The sequence below is a fragment of the Takifugu flavidus genome, chromosome 3, assembly GCF_003711565.1.
Source record: "Takifugu flavidus isolate HTHZ2018 chromosome 3, ASM371156v2, whole genome shotgun sequence".
Taxonomy (NCBI): Eukaryota; Metazoa; Chordata; class Actinopteri; order Tetraodontiformes; family Tetraodontidae; genus Takifugu; species Takifugu flavidus.
The window spans coordinates 1,403,075-1,418,295 of record NC_079522.1 but is presented as its reverse complement, the minus strand read 5'-3'; the positions used below and the strand labels follow the sequence as shown (position 1 = coordinate 1,418,295).

The 15,221-nt window shown below is 46.4% G+C and overlaps 1 protein-coding gene and 1 long non-coding RNA gene across 2 annotated transcripts in view; one reads left to right on the top strand and one right to left on the bottom strand.

The window, feature by feature from the left end:
* LOC130522617 (uncharacterized) overlaps positions 1–15,221 on the bottom strand; it is a 48,008-nt gene that overhangs the window by 28,579 nt on the left and 4,208 nt on the right. The window contains exon 3 of the long non-coding RNA XR_008949656.1: positions 7,542–7,627. This is a non-coding gene — a long non-coding RNA (uncharacterized LOC130522617). The remainder of the gene's footprint in view (positions 1–7,541; positions 7,628–15,221) is intronic.
* Positions 669–2,271, top strand: LOC130522616 (homeobox protein HMX2-like). Its single transcript, XM_057027168.1, has 2 exons — positions 669–1,123; positions 1,259–2,271. Exons 1-2 carry the CDS (start codon positions 925–927, stop codon positions 1,768–1,770), a joined length of 711 nt encoding a protein of 236 aa, XP_056883148.1. The 5' UTR covers positions 669–924; the 3' UTR covers positions 1,771–2,271.

The following is a 15,221-nucleotide window of genomic DNA, read 5'->3' as shown; positions in this document are numbered from 1 at the left end:
AAAAAAACCCAAAGCATTTGTCATATTTCTGTTGGATACTCGTGACACCGTTGAAGGTCATTTGATATTTTTAAATGTACAAAAAAAACAGCCAGAAACGTCTGTGAAAGTGTCTGGGAGGCTGAGAGCGACGTTTGCTCTGCAGATTATGTGTTTTTAAACTTCACTTGGTTAATCTGCTCTGATGTTTGGCTCCTCGGCCCTGCCAGCACATTACTCATGCAGAGTTTCGCAACCACAAAAGGTTTTAACATTCTTTAAGCATTGTTTCACAATTAGTTTGACCCCCATCTGATCCCAAACCCGCTGTTATTTTAATTCATGACAAATTTATGCGGCGGACGAGTTCGGCTCATTTAAGTGTAAACTTTATATTGCATGCTCAACAGGTTTTTAATCGAGGGTTTTGTACGCAAATGTGTTAATAAAATTTGAAAGAAAAAAAACCTTTGTCTGGCTTGTTCTGAGGTTTTGGAGCAACCTGTGGAATATTTAACCGTCACGGAGGGAAAAGGTGATTTTCCTTCCAGTCTCGTGACCTCGGGCACGTCACGTGCGCGTGACGTCACCGGCGCGTTTATCAGCTCGCGTCCCAGATCGTCTCTTTGGACAGAAGAGCTGCAACAATAAAATAACCAAGTTCACGGGTTTAATGGCGCATCAGGGGAGCGCGGCTGAATTTCCATGACAGAAAAGCGGCTTTGGAGCCCTGATGGCACCCGGCCGTAAATCTGCACACCGCCCTCATTTGCCCCGGCGAACCTCACCAATCAAAAGCTGCTAAACCGCGGTCTTCCGGGTCGTTGAAGAGCGGCGCTCCGGCTCCTCTGCGCGCTAGTTGCAACCGAGGAGCGATGCTGCGCGGAGCTGTCCGGAGGGGCGCGTCGGCATTTCCAGGACTGTCGGAGGGGGGAAAGAAATGAAATGCCGGGGAACATGAGCAAAGAAGACGCCCCCAGCCGCGGCGCTTCTTTAACTTTCACCATCGACCACATCCTGAACCTGAAGCAGCGCGGCGGCCAAGAGTTGGACGCGTCAAAGGAGCGGAGAGGCAAGGGATGTACCGAGGATTTACAGGCTTGGGACGTCCGGAGGAGGCGTGACAGCACCTCGGAGGAGACAGGTAAAGAGGATTTAAAGGGGGATGTCGAGAAGAAATAGTTACTTTTGTATTCATGCGCCTTTTACGCGCGTACGTGCGGGGAAACTACGGCACTGAAGTTTGTGTTGACAGCAGCTCCTGTCGCTTCGTCCACAGCCCAAACCAAGACTGCCGCCCGGCGAGAGGACCGCGGGGAAAACACGCCGCCTCCGACCGCCTGCGCGTCCCCCGGGGCCGCAGCAGCCGCGTCCGAGCAGAAGGACGCCGAGCCCAAAGTTCAGGTGAAGAAGAAAACGCGCACCATCTTCTCCAAGAGACAGATATTTCAGCTGGAGGCCACCTTCGACATGAAGCGCTACCTGAGCAGCTCGGAGAGGGCGTGCCTCGCCAACTCGCTGCAGCTGACGGAGACGCAGGTGAAGATCTGGTTCCAGAACCGCCGCAATAAGCTCAAGCGGCAGCTGACCACGGACGTGGAGGGGCCCGCGCCCGCCGAGCACCTCTCCGAGGCGGGCAAAAACGTGCAATTACCGGGTTTTTACAAAGACAGCAGCCTGCTGGGCGGATGCTTGTTACCCATGCAGTTCCCCGTGGTCTACCCCAGCCCTGCGCCTTACGTCTTTTTCTCCAACACTGGCAAATATTTCGGCCTGTTGGGCGCAGAATGACGCTTCCGTGGGAGCGCGCGGACGCAAGCGGCGTGACGGCGCGTCACTTTTTTATAATGGAAATTCATCAAAAACTTCGTTTCATATCAACGTGAACTAATCAAAGACATGCATGTGACACTTTGTGCGCCTACAAACTATTATTATTATTATTATTATTATTATTATTATTAGTCGAACTTGTGCATGTATTATTTTTTTATGAACAGTTTCGTTTGCGTCACATGAACGAATGTAGTTTTCATTAAAGTCTGAGCGACGCAGCATAAACTAATGTCGCTATACTTTCTTTTTTAATTAAATGGGTTTTTATCGTAACTTTTACCGTGTTTTTATGCATTTGGCAACATTTGTCAGATTAGGACTTAATTCGATTTTTGCGACACAACTTTTAATATTTATAGTGCTCCGAGGTCGAGGAACTTTGGTAACCTTCACAGGGTTTTTTTATTTTATTTTAGTTACTCTGGATTTTGCCTTTTTGATGACGCACCTGGTGCTGCCTAATAAATAAAAGATGTACAACAAAGCCGTTTCTTACAACCCGATGACAGCAACTCTAAAACTATAAATTTAAAACTTAAATAACTTTTGAATTCTATACACAACTAGAACACGCAGAACAATTATTCTGGACCTCAACTGTAATTGCAATACGACTAAAAAAATAGTGTTATTCATTTATTTCTAGGTTTTTGTCCTGCATCAGGGTAATTCCAGAAGTAAAAACGTCGTAAATCTCCCAAAACATATTTAGATTCAAAGAACATGGAAGTGTTGCGTGTGTCTGGCGAGACTTCAGTTTCCTTTCAAACTTTTCCTCGACTCGGATTTGCAAGATTTCGTGAGTCTTTTACAAGAAAATTTACATAAAATATAGAGTAACAGCTGATCTGACCAACTGCAGACTGTTAAAAATAATCTTTTGATACTAAAACAATGTGCAAAACGAGCTCTATAAATCTCTCTCTCACACACACACACACACACAGGTTCTCTCTCTTGTTGTCGTACAACAGTTGTGTTTCTCTAAGCCAGTTGGACCAATGGAGTCTTGGGTGACCTTGGCCAGTAATTTTGGAGACTTTTGCTTTTTTTTCCTCCCTGGAAAAGCTGCACTTAGATGCCGTTTCCGGGTCACTTCCCCCTTCAGTGCCGGAGCCCCTCGCTGCTTTCTCCCTGTCACAGCCATTCAGAGACCCCGTCACCGTTAACCTGCTCACTCAACCACTTAGTCCGCCTGCAAATCTGCTGTTTTCACTGCAGAATTCCTGTCAACCTTTGCTGCCTTCTTCCATCATCGCTCCCAATCACCAAACAAGCTGCTGTTTACACTATTAAATATTCAGTAAAACCTGAATCAACATTAAAATCCAACAGAGAAATTAAATACCAGCAGAAATGATTCTACAATTAAGTTACCAAAAACAAAATTAACCGACGGTTAGCAAATAACTTTCTAGAGGCTTGAGGTTTATTGTAGCATTCTTGACCTTTACTGCTCCCATCATATAGATGAATCATATAGAATCACTCACAAGTGCCTTCTTTGTATAGATAAAACTGTTATTTAGCTGTTTCTATCCAATCAAACTCAGATCAACAAATTTTGTGTTGGAATTTTAGACCTCAAAATCTAAAATGTTTTGAATGACTTGTGTTGTTGGGGTCCGGGGCCTAACGGGGGCCTCGTTGCCATCATTGGGAATGGTGGGGCAGAACATATGGCCAGGGCATCAAAAATTAATCACCACCCATTGATGTCTACGACGCGTCATTATTTGGCCCAGCAGACGGCAATAACGTGACAGTAATGGCAGGACTTGCTCCTCCCTTTGGACGATTCAAAAAAAAAAAAGATTGATCTGTTTTTGTCTTGGAAGTGTGTTTCAGGTGGGGGGGTGGGGGTGGGGGTCGGGTGTAGTCGCCAGACTTCCTGACTCTCCAGCCTTCACACACTTTGCGTTGGGTTTTTCAGCACCCACAAGTCTCCATTGAACCCACCAGCTGGCAGAAGCCCCGCCCCCAGCACAGGCCCCGCCCACCCCGAACCTCAGAGAAATCCATTAATACTTCAGTGATCAAAAAGGCAGCCCGAGCCAAGAATCCATCTGCGCTTCTTTAGCGCCATCGATGACTGACGAGCATTATGGGTAGTTTAATCCACACGATTGACTTCCTGCCAACAACGGGGGGGGGGCGCTGCGAGTTTGGCAGGGTTATTCTGAGGATGATGAGCACCTCAAGGCCATCCAGAGCTGTCAGCGCGTTTCTCCAGTCCTGACCAGTGCAGAAAGCACATGGTTTCCATTCCCGCTAACATGTACGCCGAGCGCCATTGTTTGATTTGACTGATCCGCCGATTGCGAGTGAAATGTGGTCCCGCTGAGTGATCGTGGTCAGAGTTTCTTTCATGGCATTAGCATGCGAACGCCGAGACGCGACCCCCCTACTGCTTCAGCTTGGTTTTACTCCTGTGTTCAAACGTCTCATGAAGACTTGGACATCGAGGTTAGCTTCATGCTAGCCCTGCTAGCAAAGGCGCCATCATCTCAGCTCCCCCACAGCCGCCGTGACATGTTGCCATATCTCATTTCACCTCGCCCATCTCCGAGTGACAACACTGATTGAGATTTGCATGTCAAGTCGCTCACCACCGGTCCCTGCACGTAACAGGACCCAAACATGCGAATAGCTGCGTTTAAGGAGCCGTTTGTACGCGTTCCAAACACCCGGAGCTGTGCATCGGGGCCGTTTTCGCCGCCGGCCACTTTAATGCATTCCCAGGGATTTATAATTACCACCAATTACAGTTGGAGCTGCCGGGGGATAAAAAAGACTTGGAGCCGTGAAGATGAGATGGGTGGCGCTAATGTGACGTGTCGGTACAACTTGTGTAATAATACAGCAACCGGTTTGACAAATGTGGTGTCAGGGGCATTAAAACTGACGAGTCGGCATTTAGCGTCAACCAGCGTTGACAATGTTCAGGTCTTGTTATTACGCTGTTTTAAAGAACAACAAACTACAGCGAAAACCAATCAAACACCAAATTATATCAGGAACAAAATAAAAGAGGTGAAACTAAACAACTAAAGTTGAATTTTCTTAGGACAAAATTCAGTTTTTCACTGTTCTGACTTCATATTTTGTTTTAGCGTTTTGAAAAAGGTGATTTAAAGGTGAGATTGAATTCTTTTTTTTTTTTGCTGGTTTGAAAGCGGTCCAACAGCTAATGCTAACAAAATGCTGCTAAAGAATTAACAATCCAAATTTATGGGGAAAAGTGAATCTGTAGATTTTCGCTTTCTTGTTGCACTGATTAAAATTAAACTGGTTTTGTTAACGTGGTTCATATTGATAACGTAAATTCTCGAAACTGCTGGAGAGACAACGAGCGGTCGCTTCAATGGACTCCACGACGCTGCGCGGACAACATAAACAACACCCCATTCATTATGAGCTGCAACCTGAGCACCAGCATGGGGGCCGCGAAACTCCCAGCAGGCTTCGAGGGGACTTATTGATCCGCCCGTTTTGTCGACTTTAGCGCTCTTTAGCGACAGAGTGCCTCTGCAAATTGAAAGGGGGCTGAGGGGATTACGTATCTGATGAAAAGCTCCTGCGCGAGTGGCGACGCCATAAATAAAGTCAAAGGTCACACGTCTTCTTCTGTGGTTTGTCCCAAAGGAACCCCTGGTGGCAAACATGCCACAGCACCGAAGGAGAGCCACATGTCAACGTCTGCTCGCCACAGATGGGACAACAGGACACTGAAATTTAGAAATAATTACATAAAAACGTTATGAGCACATGCAGGTAAAAGTAAAGCTCAGGCGGGGGTGAGGGAGACAGAGGGGGCGGAGTTAAACTACCCATTTTTAGTTAAAACAAGAGTGAATTAATCTCGGTTATTTTCGGGAAGAGACGCTTGATGAGCCTTTTCCCCGAGGTTATTGTCACAACAGGTCATTCGTTTGCGGTCTCCGAGATGAAAAGCTCCGACCTCCGAGCTCACCTCCGACGTCCACCTCTGACCGGAGATCAGGTGTCAGGAGACAACCGCTACATCAACTTCAGAAATTCATTTATTGGACTGAATAAAGCAACTCTGGCTGAGAGGTTCCTCTCGACCTGTCGCCGCCTTGAAGACCGGCGTAGCAGCTCGGCTACAAACGACACCAAAATCAATAGTACAAGTTGGAGGAAACAGATACTCGAGACTAATGGACATTGGGAAATGTGGCTAGAGGGCGCAAAGGGCTGAAATTCATATTGATACGGACATCACAGGCCGGTGGGCTCCAGGGGGGCGCGCGGAGGTCACAGGTTGCTTTGACAGCCTACCCCCCGTTAATGGAAGCCTATCGACTGAATTAGGAAGAAGCTGCTGTCACTAATATGTAACGCGGAGGCACCAAGTCTGCGTTTGTCCACGCTGGAGTAAGAGCGTCTGTACACACGCGAATGCAGACGTATCAGATTCTTGGCAGCCCCCCCAGAGATTATTAATCTGATCAATAGCAGATTATCTGGCACACCAGGTTTTTATTCCCTTCCAATGTTGAGATTGTGTGAGCCAGAATAAAAAGTTTCAGGCTATAAGTTTAAGGTGGTTTGTGTGGTCGATCAATGCTAGCTTAAAAAGTGACCGCTAACGAACGCGGCGCGATGTTCTTGCGTTGTTAGCAAAGTTTTTGAGGTCTGTGAGCCCTCGGGATATTCTGGAAACGAGAACGCTGCCAACGCCATCGATGCTCCCCAAAGGCTGGTTCCAGAACGTGCACCGTGGCGTGCATGTACACGTTAAAAACTGCCGAGCTTAACGCTGGTGAGTTTCCTGTCGATTTACTCGCCCCTTCTGAGCAATTGGTGACACAACGATAAGCTGACCCACATCGCCTGGCATGAAATCGTCACCGTGAGCCGCGTCCATTCCGCTTCCTTCTGAACTGGCAGCATCTGCTCCCAGCCCGGGCGCCGGGCCCCCGGGGACGTGGCAGCTGCGCATCCCTCCGCTCATCCGGCGTGACAGGAGCAGCGGGGCCGTTTGTGGGAATTTGTCGTCGGTAAACAGACACGTCGCGTCGAACGGCAGCTGAGGGGAAGCCGCGCTCTGCCCGACGCAGCGGAAGGGACAACCATTCCCCAAACGGAGATCAGGGAAGTGTGGCGGCGAGGGCATCAGCCAGGTAGACAGCAGACGCACCTGTGGCTCCTTAAATCGCTGCGTCGTGATGGCGCCAAACAGCCGCTCTTTCAATTACACAATAAAAACAGTCAAGCAGCCAAAAGAAACGGCCACACGCCAACGCCGCGACGCTAAATATTGAAAACCGCCCCCCCAGTGTGCGTTTCAGCGGGCGAAGGGATGGAGGATGACAGCAGCCCGGGGTTACGCTCCCATCAACGTGGTGATCTGACGACTGACACAACCTGTCATCTGCTATCCAAACTGCTATTACCGCGCGCCGTCAACATGACTCATCAGCTGAGAGCGATGATGCGCAGCTAAAGGTCACAGTTTACAGTCACGCCGCCTCGTCAAACCGTGTCAGCCATCCAGCCAAAAGTCAAAAGCACTCAAAAACTTTCAACGCTTGTTGACCTTTCAACTCCAGGCATGAATCTCTCTCTAGAAAAGGACTTTCAGGAAGTGGCGAGCACTTGGGCTGCTTTCTATGATTCAGTCAGTTTACTTTCAAGCTAACCTCTTAAGTGTTATGGCAAACGCAGCCAGAACGCTCCAGAAATATCAGTGCTTCCTTTACCTTCACATCCCTCGACGTCCAGAGGAGCCATTTCAGGGAGACCGATGCTTTCAGACGTGAATTATTCACGCTTTGATTCCGCAGCACTAAAAACGACAAAAGAGTTTGTGTTTATTTTATTTATCCCTTAAATTCCACAAATAGACAGCTGCATAACAATGGTTAACACAGGTTGAGTGAGCTGTATCTATCTTACTAAGCATACATGAGCCTAGCTTAGCATTCAGAATGGTACAAACTAGTTCAATCATCACATTAAAGCCATCCGTCTCTATTGACGCGTTGTTGTTTAGCTTGTGTAGCAGGAAACAGAAGCCAGTCCTGCCCAGCATTGCTAATTTGCTCCATTTTTGCATGTGTTTACATCATAATTCATTGTATGACTTTGTAAGGACATCCACTTGACATTACTGTGAGAATGATTTTTGGCTCTATTTAGACAATACTTGGAAATTCATGGAGCCGATTCATGCGGGAACGCAACGCGAGCATAGCGGCTAACCATTTTGAGCCACATTTGGATGAGCTCAAACTGTGGCAGAACATCTGAAATAATGCTAATCCGCAACAGTCCGCCACATAAGTAGACAGCTAGCGGTTTAATAGCTAACAGAGACATAAGCGGGTCCAGGCTAGCTTCACATCAGTCGTCCGAGGAGCTAATAGCCGTCACGATCCATCCTTTGACACAGAGACTCTTTGTTTACATCGGAGCGATGGTAAACAGTTTCTCACATTCTGCTGTATTTGGTTTTACCGGCGGACTTGCGACATTTATCACTGACACGAGGAACAAGAAAAACTGAAGTGATGAATAAGAGATGATCGGGTCAAACTCAATTGCGTTTAAACTCGCTGGCACTGAAAGATTTCCCCCTTTTTTTTTTTCCTTTTTTTTTCTGGAGCACTCTCAGAAAAAGCTGTGAGATTCAGAGGAGAGTGGCTGAACAGATTGTTATGTCACCATTAGGGAGCTGTAATAAAGTCATATTTCCTCTGCATTTTGCATGACCACGGGGCCTTCCACTCTCGCCTGTCTGCTCCCCTCACATCAGCCTCCCTTTAAGTGGAGCAGTTCTGGGCTGCAGGTTTTGCCTCGCTGCTGCCAGAGAGTGTTGCATGATTGCACTCGGCAGTGCGCGATTTTTGTGGACGGCGTCGTTGCGGGAAAATAACATGTCTCAGGCCTCATTAAACGCCCACACATTTGGGAATTACAGACCAGTAATTCGCAAAGAGGGAAGGGAACGAGGATGTTAAAATGAGCAGTTTTATGCTAGCAGGTTGTGTACAAGTAATGAACATGTGATAATTGCGCAAATTAGGCAAAGAAGTGCAGGCTGGGAAAAAAAAAAACCTGTAGGTCCTCTTCCGCGCTCCCCGTGCCAGATTCATTGCACTTGTCATAATTTTCCAGTTGACCGTGATGCTAACGACCTGTGACAAGCGAGCGGGTGAAATTCGTCAAGCCGTTGTGGCGGTTTTCAGCGCGTACGCGAAGCACGCCACAAAGAGCGCGTTGTCGTGTTAGCGCGGCTCATGTTTTCAAGTGCTACCCTGAGTATGAGGCCCACGGTTTGTTCGGGCTGTCCATGAATAAATAATAGTTGATGAATTAATTAAAAAAAGAAGAAAAACCTTCATTGTGGGCGGATAGATCATACGACCAGACAGAGGAAAAGGGCTCATGTGTTGGGAAAACCAGGAAAACACTGTTGGCGGGATTCTACAGGAATTCCAGCTCAACTGAAAACCAGTTTTCCTTAATTGGGGGAATTTGTAGCATTAATGCATTAACTCTCCCCACATTTTTCCTCTATTCCCATTCCCAAGGAAAGAGTTCAGGCACATATAAGCTCAAAAATGGCCCACGGGACTATAAAAACAGATCCTTTACCTCCCTCTGGCAACAATGAGGTCGGATCATCGAGGTGATCTACCTGCGCAGGTGTAGCCTACCTCAGGCGTTGCCAGGGGTTTGTTTGTTTGTTTGTTTTGTGCCTTATTTAGGTTGTTTACAGTTCTCACAATGCTAACGTTTGGAACCAACAGTGATGCAGGATTCTAACATTAACAAACTAAACCCGAGGCTCTTGGCGTTGACGTGCTGCTCAGGCGCATCCTGTTCGGAATCGCTGCGTCTTTGGACGTGAATTAACGCAGGCAACTATTTAAAATTTACACTTTAATCTGTTTGCGTTTGCGTTCAATCGGGAGCGTTTGCGCGGCGCAGCAGGGGCGGGCGGGGCTGCGGTGACGTGACGCTGAGAGATTATTGCGAGGGGTTTGTGATTTGTCGCGAGACAATGACGCACACAGTTTGCGTAATTTCAACGTCATCGTACGTCTGCTAACGTGACCGGTCATGGCGACAGTTGCCGCTTTTACCTTTAAAATGGATAAAAATGGTCTTTTCCGGGCAGTTTCCAGGAGTCTGAGACACAAATGCTATGATCATTAGCACTTGTAGCCAATTCCAGACATGAACAACACACTATAGGCCAGTAGAGGATATAAAATCAGGGTCTATTTTCCACAACTCCCACATAAATTTATTCCAGGATTGGATTACCCATCTTTGCTCAGTGAGCGTAGCAGTCGTCGGGTTTAATATGAGCCAGGGAGCCACTGGACATGACCTCTACGGCATTAGCATCGTCAGCAGTCACCCAGAAAAAGTTCAGATCAAGTTAGTTCAAAGTGACATAGTGTTTAAATTACAGAACACAAGGGTGAGAAACAACGGCAGGCTAACTGCAAACACATTCTGGAAAGAACAATGATGGGTTCGTGGCCTTTCATCTGTAGCACGCCGTTTCTTACAGCCTCTCTCAACACTATAGTGTTCCATCTCTTGGGTAACAACATGCTAATATCCTTACAGAGCTTGACAGAGTTTGTGAGGTGGTTCTCATACGAGACGTGATCCGGCTAAAAGCTAGCCAACACCTTGTCGCCAGGCAGGTATTTTTAGAGATTTGACTAAAACTTTCTTGGCCAATCAGAAACACGCGACACTTCCCAAAAGTTCCCTGACCTACGGGAAGTCCGACTTTTCTAGTCATATGAGAAACAAAACAATTAAGACTGAGCGTTAACACAATTAGGCAATTTCCAGCAACAACTTCTGGCGATGAACGAAGTTTAAAACTGATGTAATTAGTTTGGTAATTACATAAAATTGGTTTCCCAGACTTACATCCGTCCCAGGTCAGAGCTACATTAATTACTAGCATACAAAGGGTAAAACGCATATTACACCTTCATGGCTCCATTTTGGATTATGAGATTTTTAGAAATAATAATGAAAGTTTGTAATCCAGACTCTTCCTTTCGATGTGGAGTTCACGGAGTGTTGTCTCCACTTTCCTCCTTCGGCCATTAACAACAAACTTCCTGTTTACAGGAACAGACCCTGACGGACTCCAAATGGGAAAGGTAATTTGGCGTAATTGTGTCTTGGGCGAAACCTTTGAAGAGCCAGTTTGTGTTGTGACCGAAACAATGATGATTAGAGCCTGCTCACACGTCGGATGCGATTAAGGTGGGCGGGAGTTTAAAAAGCAGATATTTCCCCCTCTTTGGTGAAAAACAACTCTTTTTACGAGTGAAAATGTTCACATACAGCAGCTAAAGTGTCTACTAGCACATTTAAGCTAGCTGTAAATATCATCAGGAGCCGATAAGCGATAAAATCAGTTAATACGGCTGATTTTTGCCTCATCTGAAGATGGAAAACATCTTTAGTGACAAACAACATACGGCACAGCTGAGTTGAGGCTTTAAAGGCTACTGCTCGCGCCACATGATATAGATTACCCCCAGAGAAATCTGGGCGCCTATTAACAGCGCCGTTTGATCTCAATGGCACAAATTGATCCAAGGTGAAGAAATTGTTGCGTAATTATGATTGATGATGACAAGAAGGGGAAATGATTGGTGCCTTTAGTTTCTCAGTCGGGACGTAGCTGCCTGGTTCAAGCCCCGCAGACGCTCACAGCAACGCTAATAAACCCACAGAGGTAAAGTTTAACACAGAGGTCGTACTGTACAGCATTTGGGATAAAACTAAATAAACAATGGAAATGATCTAAAGGGCGAGAGATTCAGAAGCAGGTGGACATCAGCGTCAGTCACAGTTCCCAAAATAATCTCATTTAGCACGTTAGCATGCTAAGATATTCTTCCATCGGGGAATTTCTGCCCTGGGTTTTCTCTGGATATATTTTTTGTGCAAATACAGATACAGTATGTTCCTGAGACGCCAATACATCGACACCTTTACAGACGTGCGCGGGGAGCACCACATCGCTTCCACATCTGATAGTCATCAATACGGGAATATTTAGGCCCGGGGCCAAACATCAGAGTGGACAAGAAGCCGTTTCACAGGGGCCTCCAACCTCAAATACACACACTTTAGGGGCCATTTTGTCTTTGTTACAAAATGTCCCAGGAGATAATTAGCGGTAAAAATACAGGTGAAAATAGATTTTTTTTTTCTTCAACAAGAAAAACACTCCTGCTTCCCTCAACTGGATTCAAAGAACAGATTCCTCGTCCTGCCGCAAATGTGCAGGAAGGAGGTTTTTTCCTTGTGATAGAGCATCTGTGAGTCAGTGTCTAGAATAACTCTCTAAATAAAGAATAAAAGCAATCTGCTCTCATTTTACTCAGTGCACCTTCTCCATCCCTGTTGCCAGGGGGATGACCAAATGCATTTTATATGCAAGAGCATCGCGCTTGGCTGCATCGCGAGCACAGAACACGACCGTGTTCCACTTTAAAGATGTTAATTTTACATTTTTAATGGACAGCTGATGGCTTACGATCAGAAAGAAAGATCTGGAACTCGTCTTCCGCGACACTTTAACGTAGGGAAAAGCAAAAAAGCTTAGATTTATATTAAAATACAGACTAAATTGAGCTGTCTTGGCCTTCATTAATTAGTTGTTTTTTTGATGGGGAAGAGCAAATCTGTTTGTCGCCAAGCTGTAAATGTCTTTCTTTAGTTGTTTGTGATTTGTGAGGATTAGTGAAATTTAGCCTTTTTCTTGTGGTCAAGCGAGGAACTGCACCACTTGGCACAAATTGGTCTTGTCCCCAAATTTACATGGAAAATACATCAATTTTTGACTATGTTTACTTAAATTGGTTTATTCTTCAACAAACAAACAGATTAGCAAAAGTGAATATTTCTTTTTACATAAAAAAAATACATTTTTACTGTTCAGACAACGGATTTGTGTGATATTTCTGATACATGCTCTTCTGTTAACTGGCAACACGGGAATTCAGTCCTGGAGGTTCCTTGATTTCACAGCTGACTGGTTCGATTCCGGGATTATCTCTTGTTATTTTAAGGGAGAAAATACAAGATTATGACTTAATAGGATGTGTGAAATCAGCTGGAAAATGGGGCAGTGATCTCTTAAAGAAACATCCACAACTGGCCAAATGTTTGACCGAAACTCTGGATCCGAAGGGAACGTTTAACACGGGAATCATCTCGGTGCCGTGCGCTAAGGGTTGCGTTTCACAGCTCTTGAGCTGGAGGTTGTCTTTCGTCAACACCGTCATGTAAATTCGGCTCATCCCGCCTCCGGAGGGCGAGCGGCGGGGGTCGCGGCGTGGCTCAGATGTGAGCTAAGCGGGTTACGGTGCAGAATTCTCCTTTTTTAAAGGTAATTAGCTTGTGCTCAATGCTGTCATATTCACAAACACACACACACAAAAAAAGCAGAGCAAGAAAACATGATCCCAGGCCTCCCCGGGGCCAACGGCCAGCACGGCCTGTGGATTACTGCACAAAAGGAATCCTGGGAAGCGTGTATTGATTTGGCCTGACACTTGCTGCCACATTCAGCTTTGCCGCCGCTGACTCGCAAAGGCTTCAAGCAGTTATCTGCCACAGACTTTACTATCTTTAAAGAGCACTGGGAAATTATCCCACGCCACGGAGGATCCATCATCACGTAATTAGCTCAGCACACCTAACGGCGGATCCCTTTTGACTGCGAATACAAACTTAAAAGTTCACGTGCAGACGACTGTGCTTAATTAACTTGTTAGCATGAGAACTCCAGAAAAAAACATCGCAGACAACATTTCTCCTGAAAAGTGAAAAGACCTGCGACGGAACATTTGTTGTAGCTCAGTGACGTAAGTTTGGACCTTCAACACCAGCCGATGAGACGTTTGTCCTTAATATTCGGGAGATTTTGAGCCTCTTCTAGTATTTTTGCTCCTGTTCCTCCATCTTCAGGAGCATCTCCTCCAGCTCCCTCTCATCCTCCTCCCTCCCACAGAGCGTCTTCTGGAAGTCTTCTTCTGTCTGAGAGCTCCTTCTCCAGACCCCTCTCCTGGAGATGTTAACTCCAGAACCTCGTATTCTCCAGCACTCTCCTTCTCCTGCACCAGGGTCCACATTCTCCGTTTTCTGTTCAAAGCTTTTTAAGATGGCCAACCTGATCCTTGCAACTCTCCAACTTGGAAATCAGGTTGGAGACTTGAAGGAATCGATGGTTTGAAGGTTTGAAGGAATCGATGCACATAGAAAATGCAAAAGGGTATTTAAATATTTTTCTGCAGGCGAGGCGACCGAGGCGACCACATGCAAACCTTTGACCCACAGGCGTCAAACCAGGATGTAAAAGTGTTTATTAGCCGTCTCAGGGTTGAGGCGGGTAATGAAGAAGAAATAACACCAGATTTCTCTAATTTGGGGTCATTTCTCTTCTAAAGGAGTGTTGAATGATCAGAACAAGCGCTAGATTTAATATTGATGCCATGTCGTAGCACATCCACAGCAGCGCTAACGGTGATTTTATTCCATTATGTGCTCATTAACGGCACCGTCACCCGTCCACATACGTGCAGCATAAATTCTTTAACGCGCAGTGACATTAAGTGCAGTTTCGTAACACCCAGCGTTAACATTCAGCTGTAGCGTCTCATCAACCGGCGCTAACACTCTGCATTATTCCAGCCAACTCAAGTGCTAACAGCAACTCCTGGCGAATAGTTGATGAAAACCCTTCAACATTTCTGCCCTTCAGAGCGGCTTCAAGCCGTCTTAGTCCGTCCACGTTGCTGACCTCTGGCGCCCTTCGGCCCTGCACGCTCTCCAACATCATCAAGATCTCGCTTTTCTTTTTCAAATGCAATGTTTCCCTTTAATTTACTCCCCAGTATCAGTTGTAGCATCATACGGCATCCTCTGTGTCCGTGCGTCTGACTACAAGTGCAGTTCTGGGACCGAGCGGGACGAGATGCACAAAGACAGCTTTGCTATCGCCAGGGGTGTTATTCTAAGATCGGTCTGGAATCAGAAGTTTTGTCGGTTTCAGTTAAGCCGGGCGCTGCTAAATGGCTCCAGCCAAGCATCAGTGCACCCAGCGAAAGCTCTGAGATGTTGCTGCATGACAGCTAAAGTAGCTGGATGCATCGCAGACATGCACCCAGCCTAAAGAGCCCTCCGGCTGGGTCTTCTCCATGACTGATTTTTTAAGTGTTTTTATCCCAGGGACACAGCGATAATGTGCATTAAGATCAGGAACACTTATTTCAATTGTGCTCTATGTTTTATTCTGGCCTTAAATTAGCGGCGTCTAGACTGCACTAGCGGAGAACCCGCCCCCCTCCCCCGTCCTCAGGAGGGACGGTTGAGGTAACTGAAGG

What these genes read in the sequence shown, in the direction of transcription:
- LOC130522616 (XM_057027168.1), top strand. Translation starts at nt 925, where the DNA reads ATGCCGGGGAACATGAGCAAAGAAGACGCCCCCAGCCGCGGCGCTTCT. An exon ending in CAGCACCTCGGAGGAGACAG is followed by an intron (nt 1,124 to 1,258) that starts GTAAAGAGGATT and finishes CTTCGTCCACAG; the next exon opens with CCCAAACCAAGACTGCCGCC.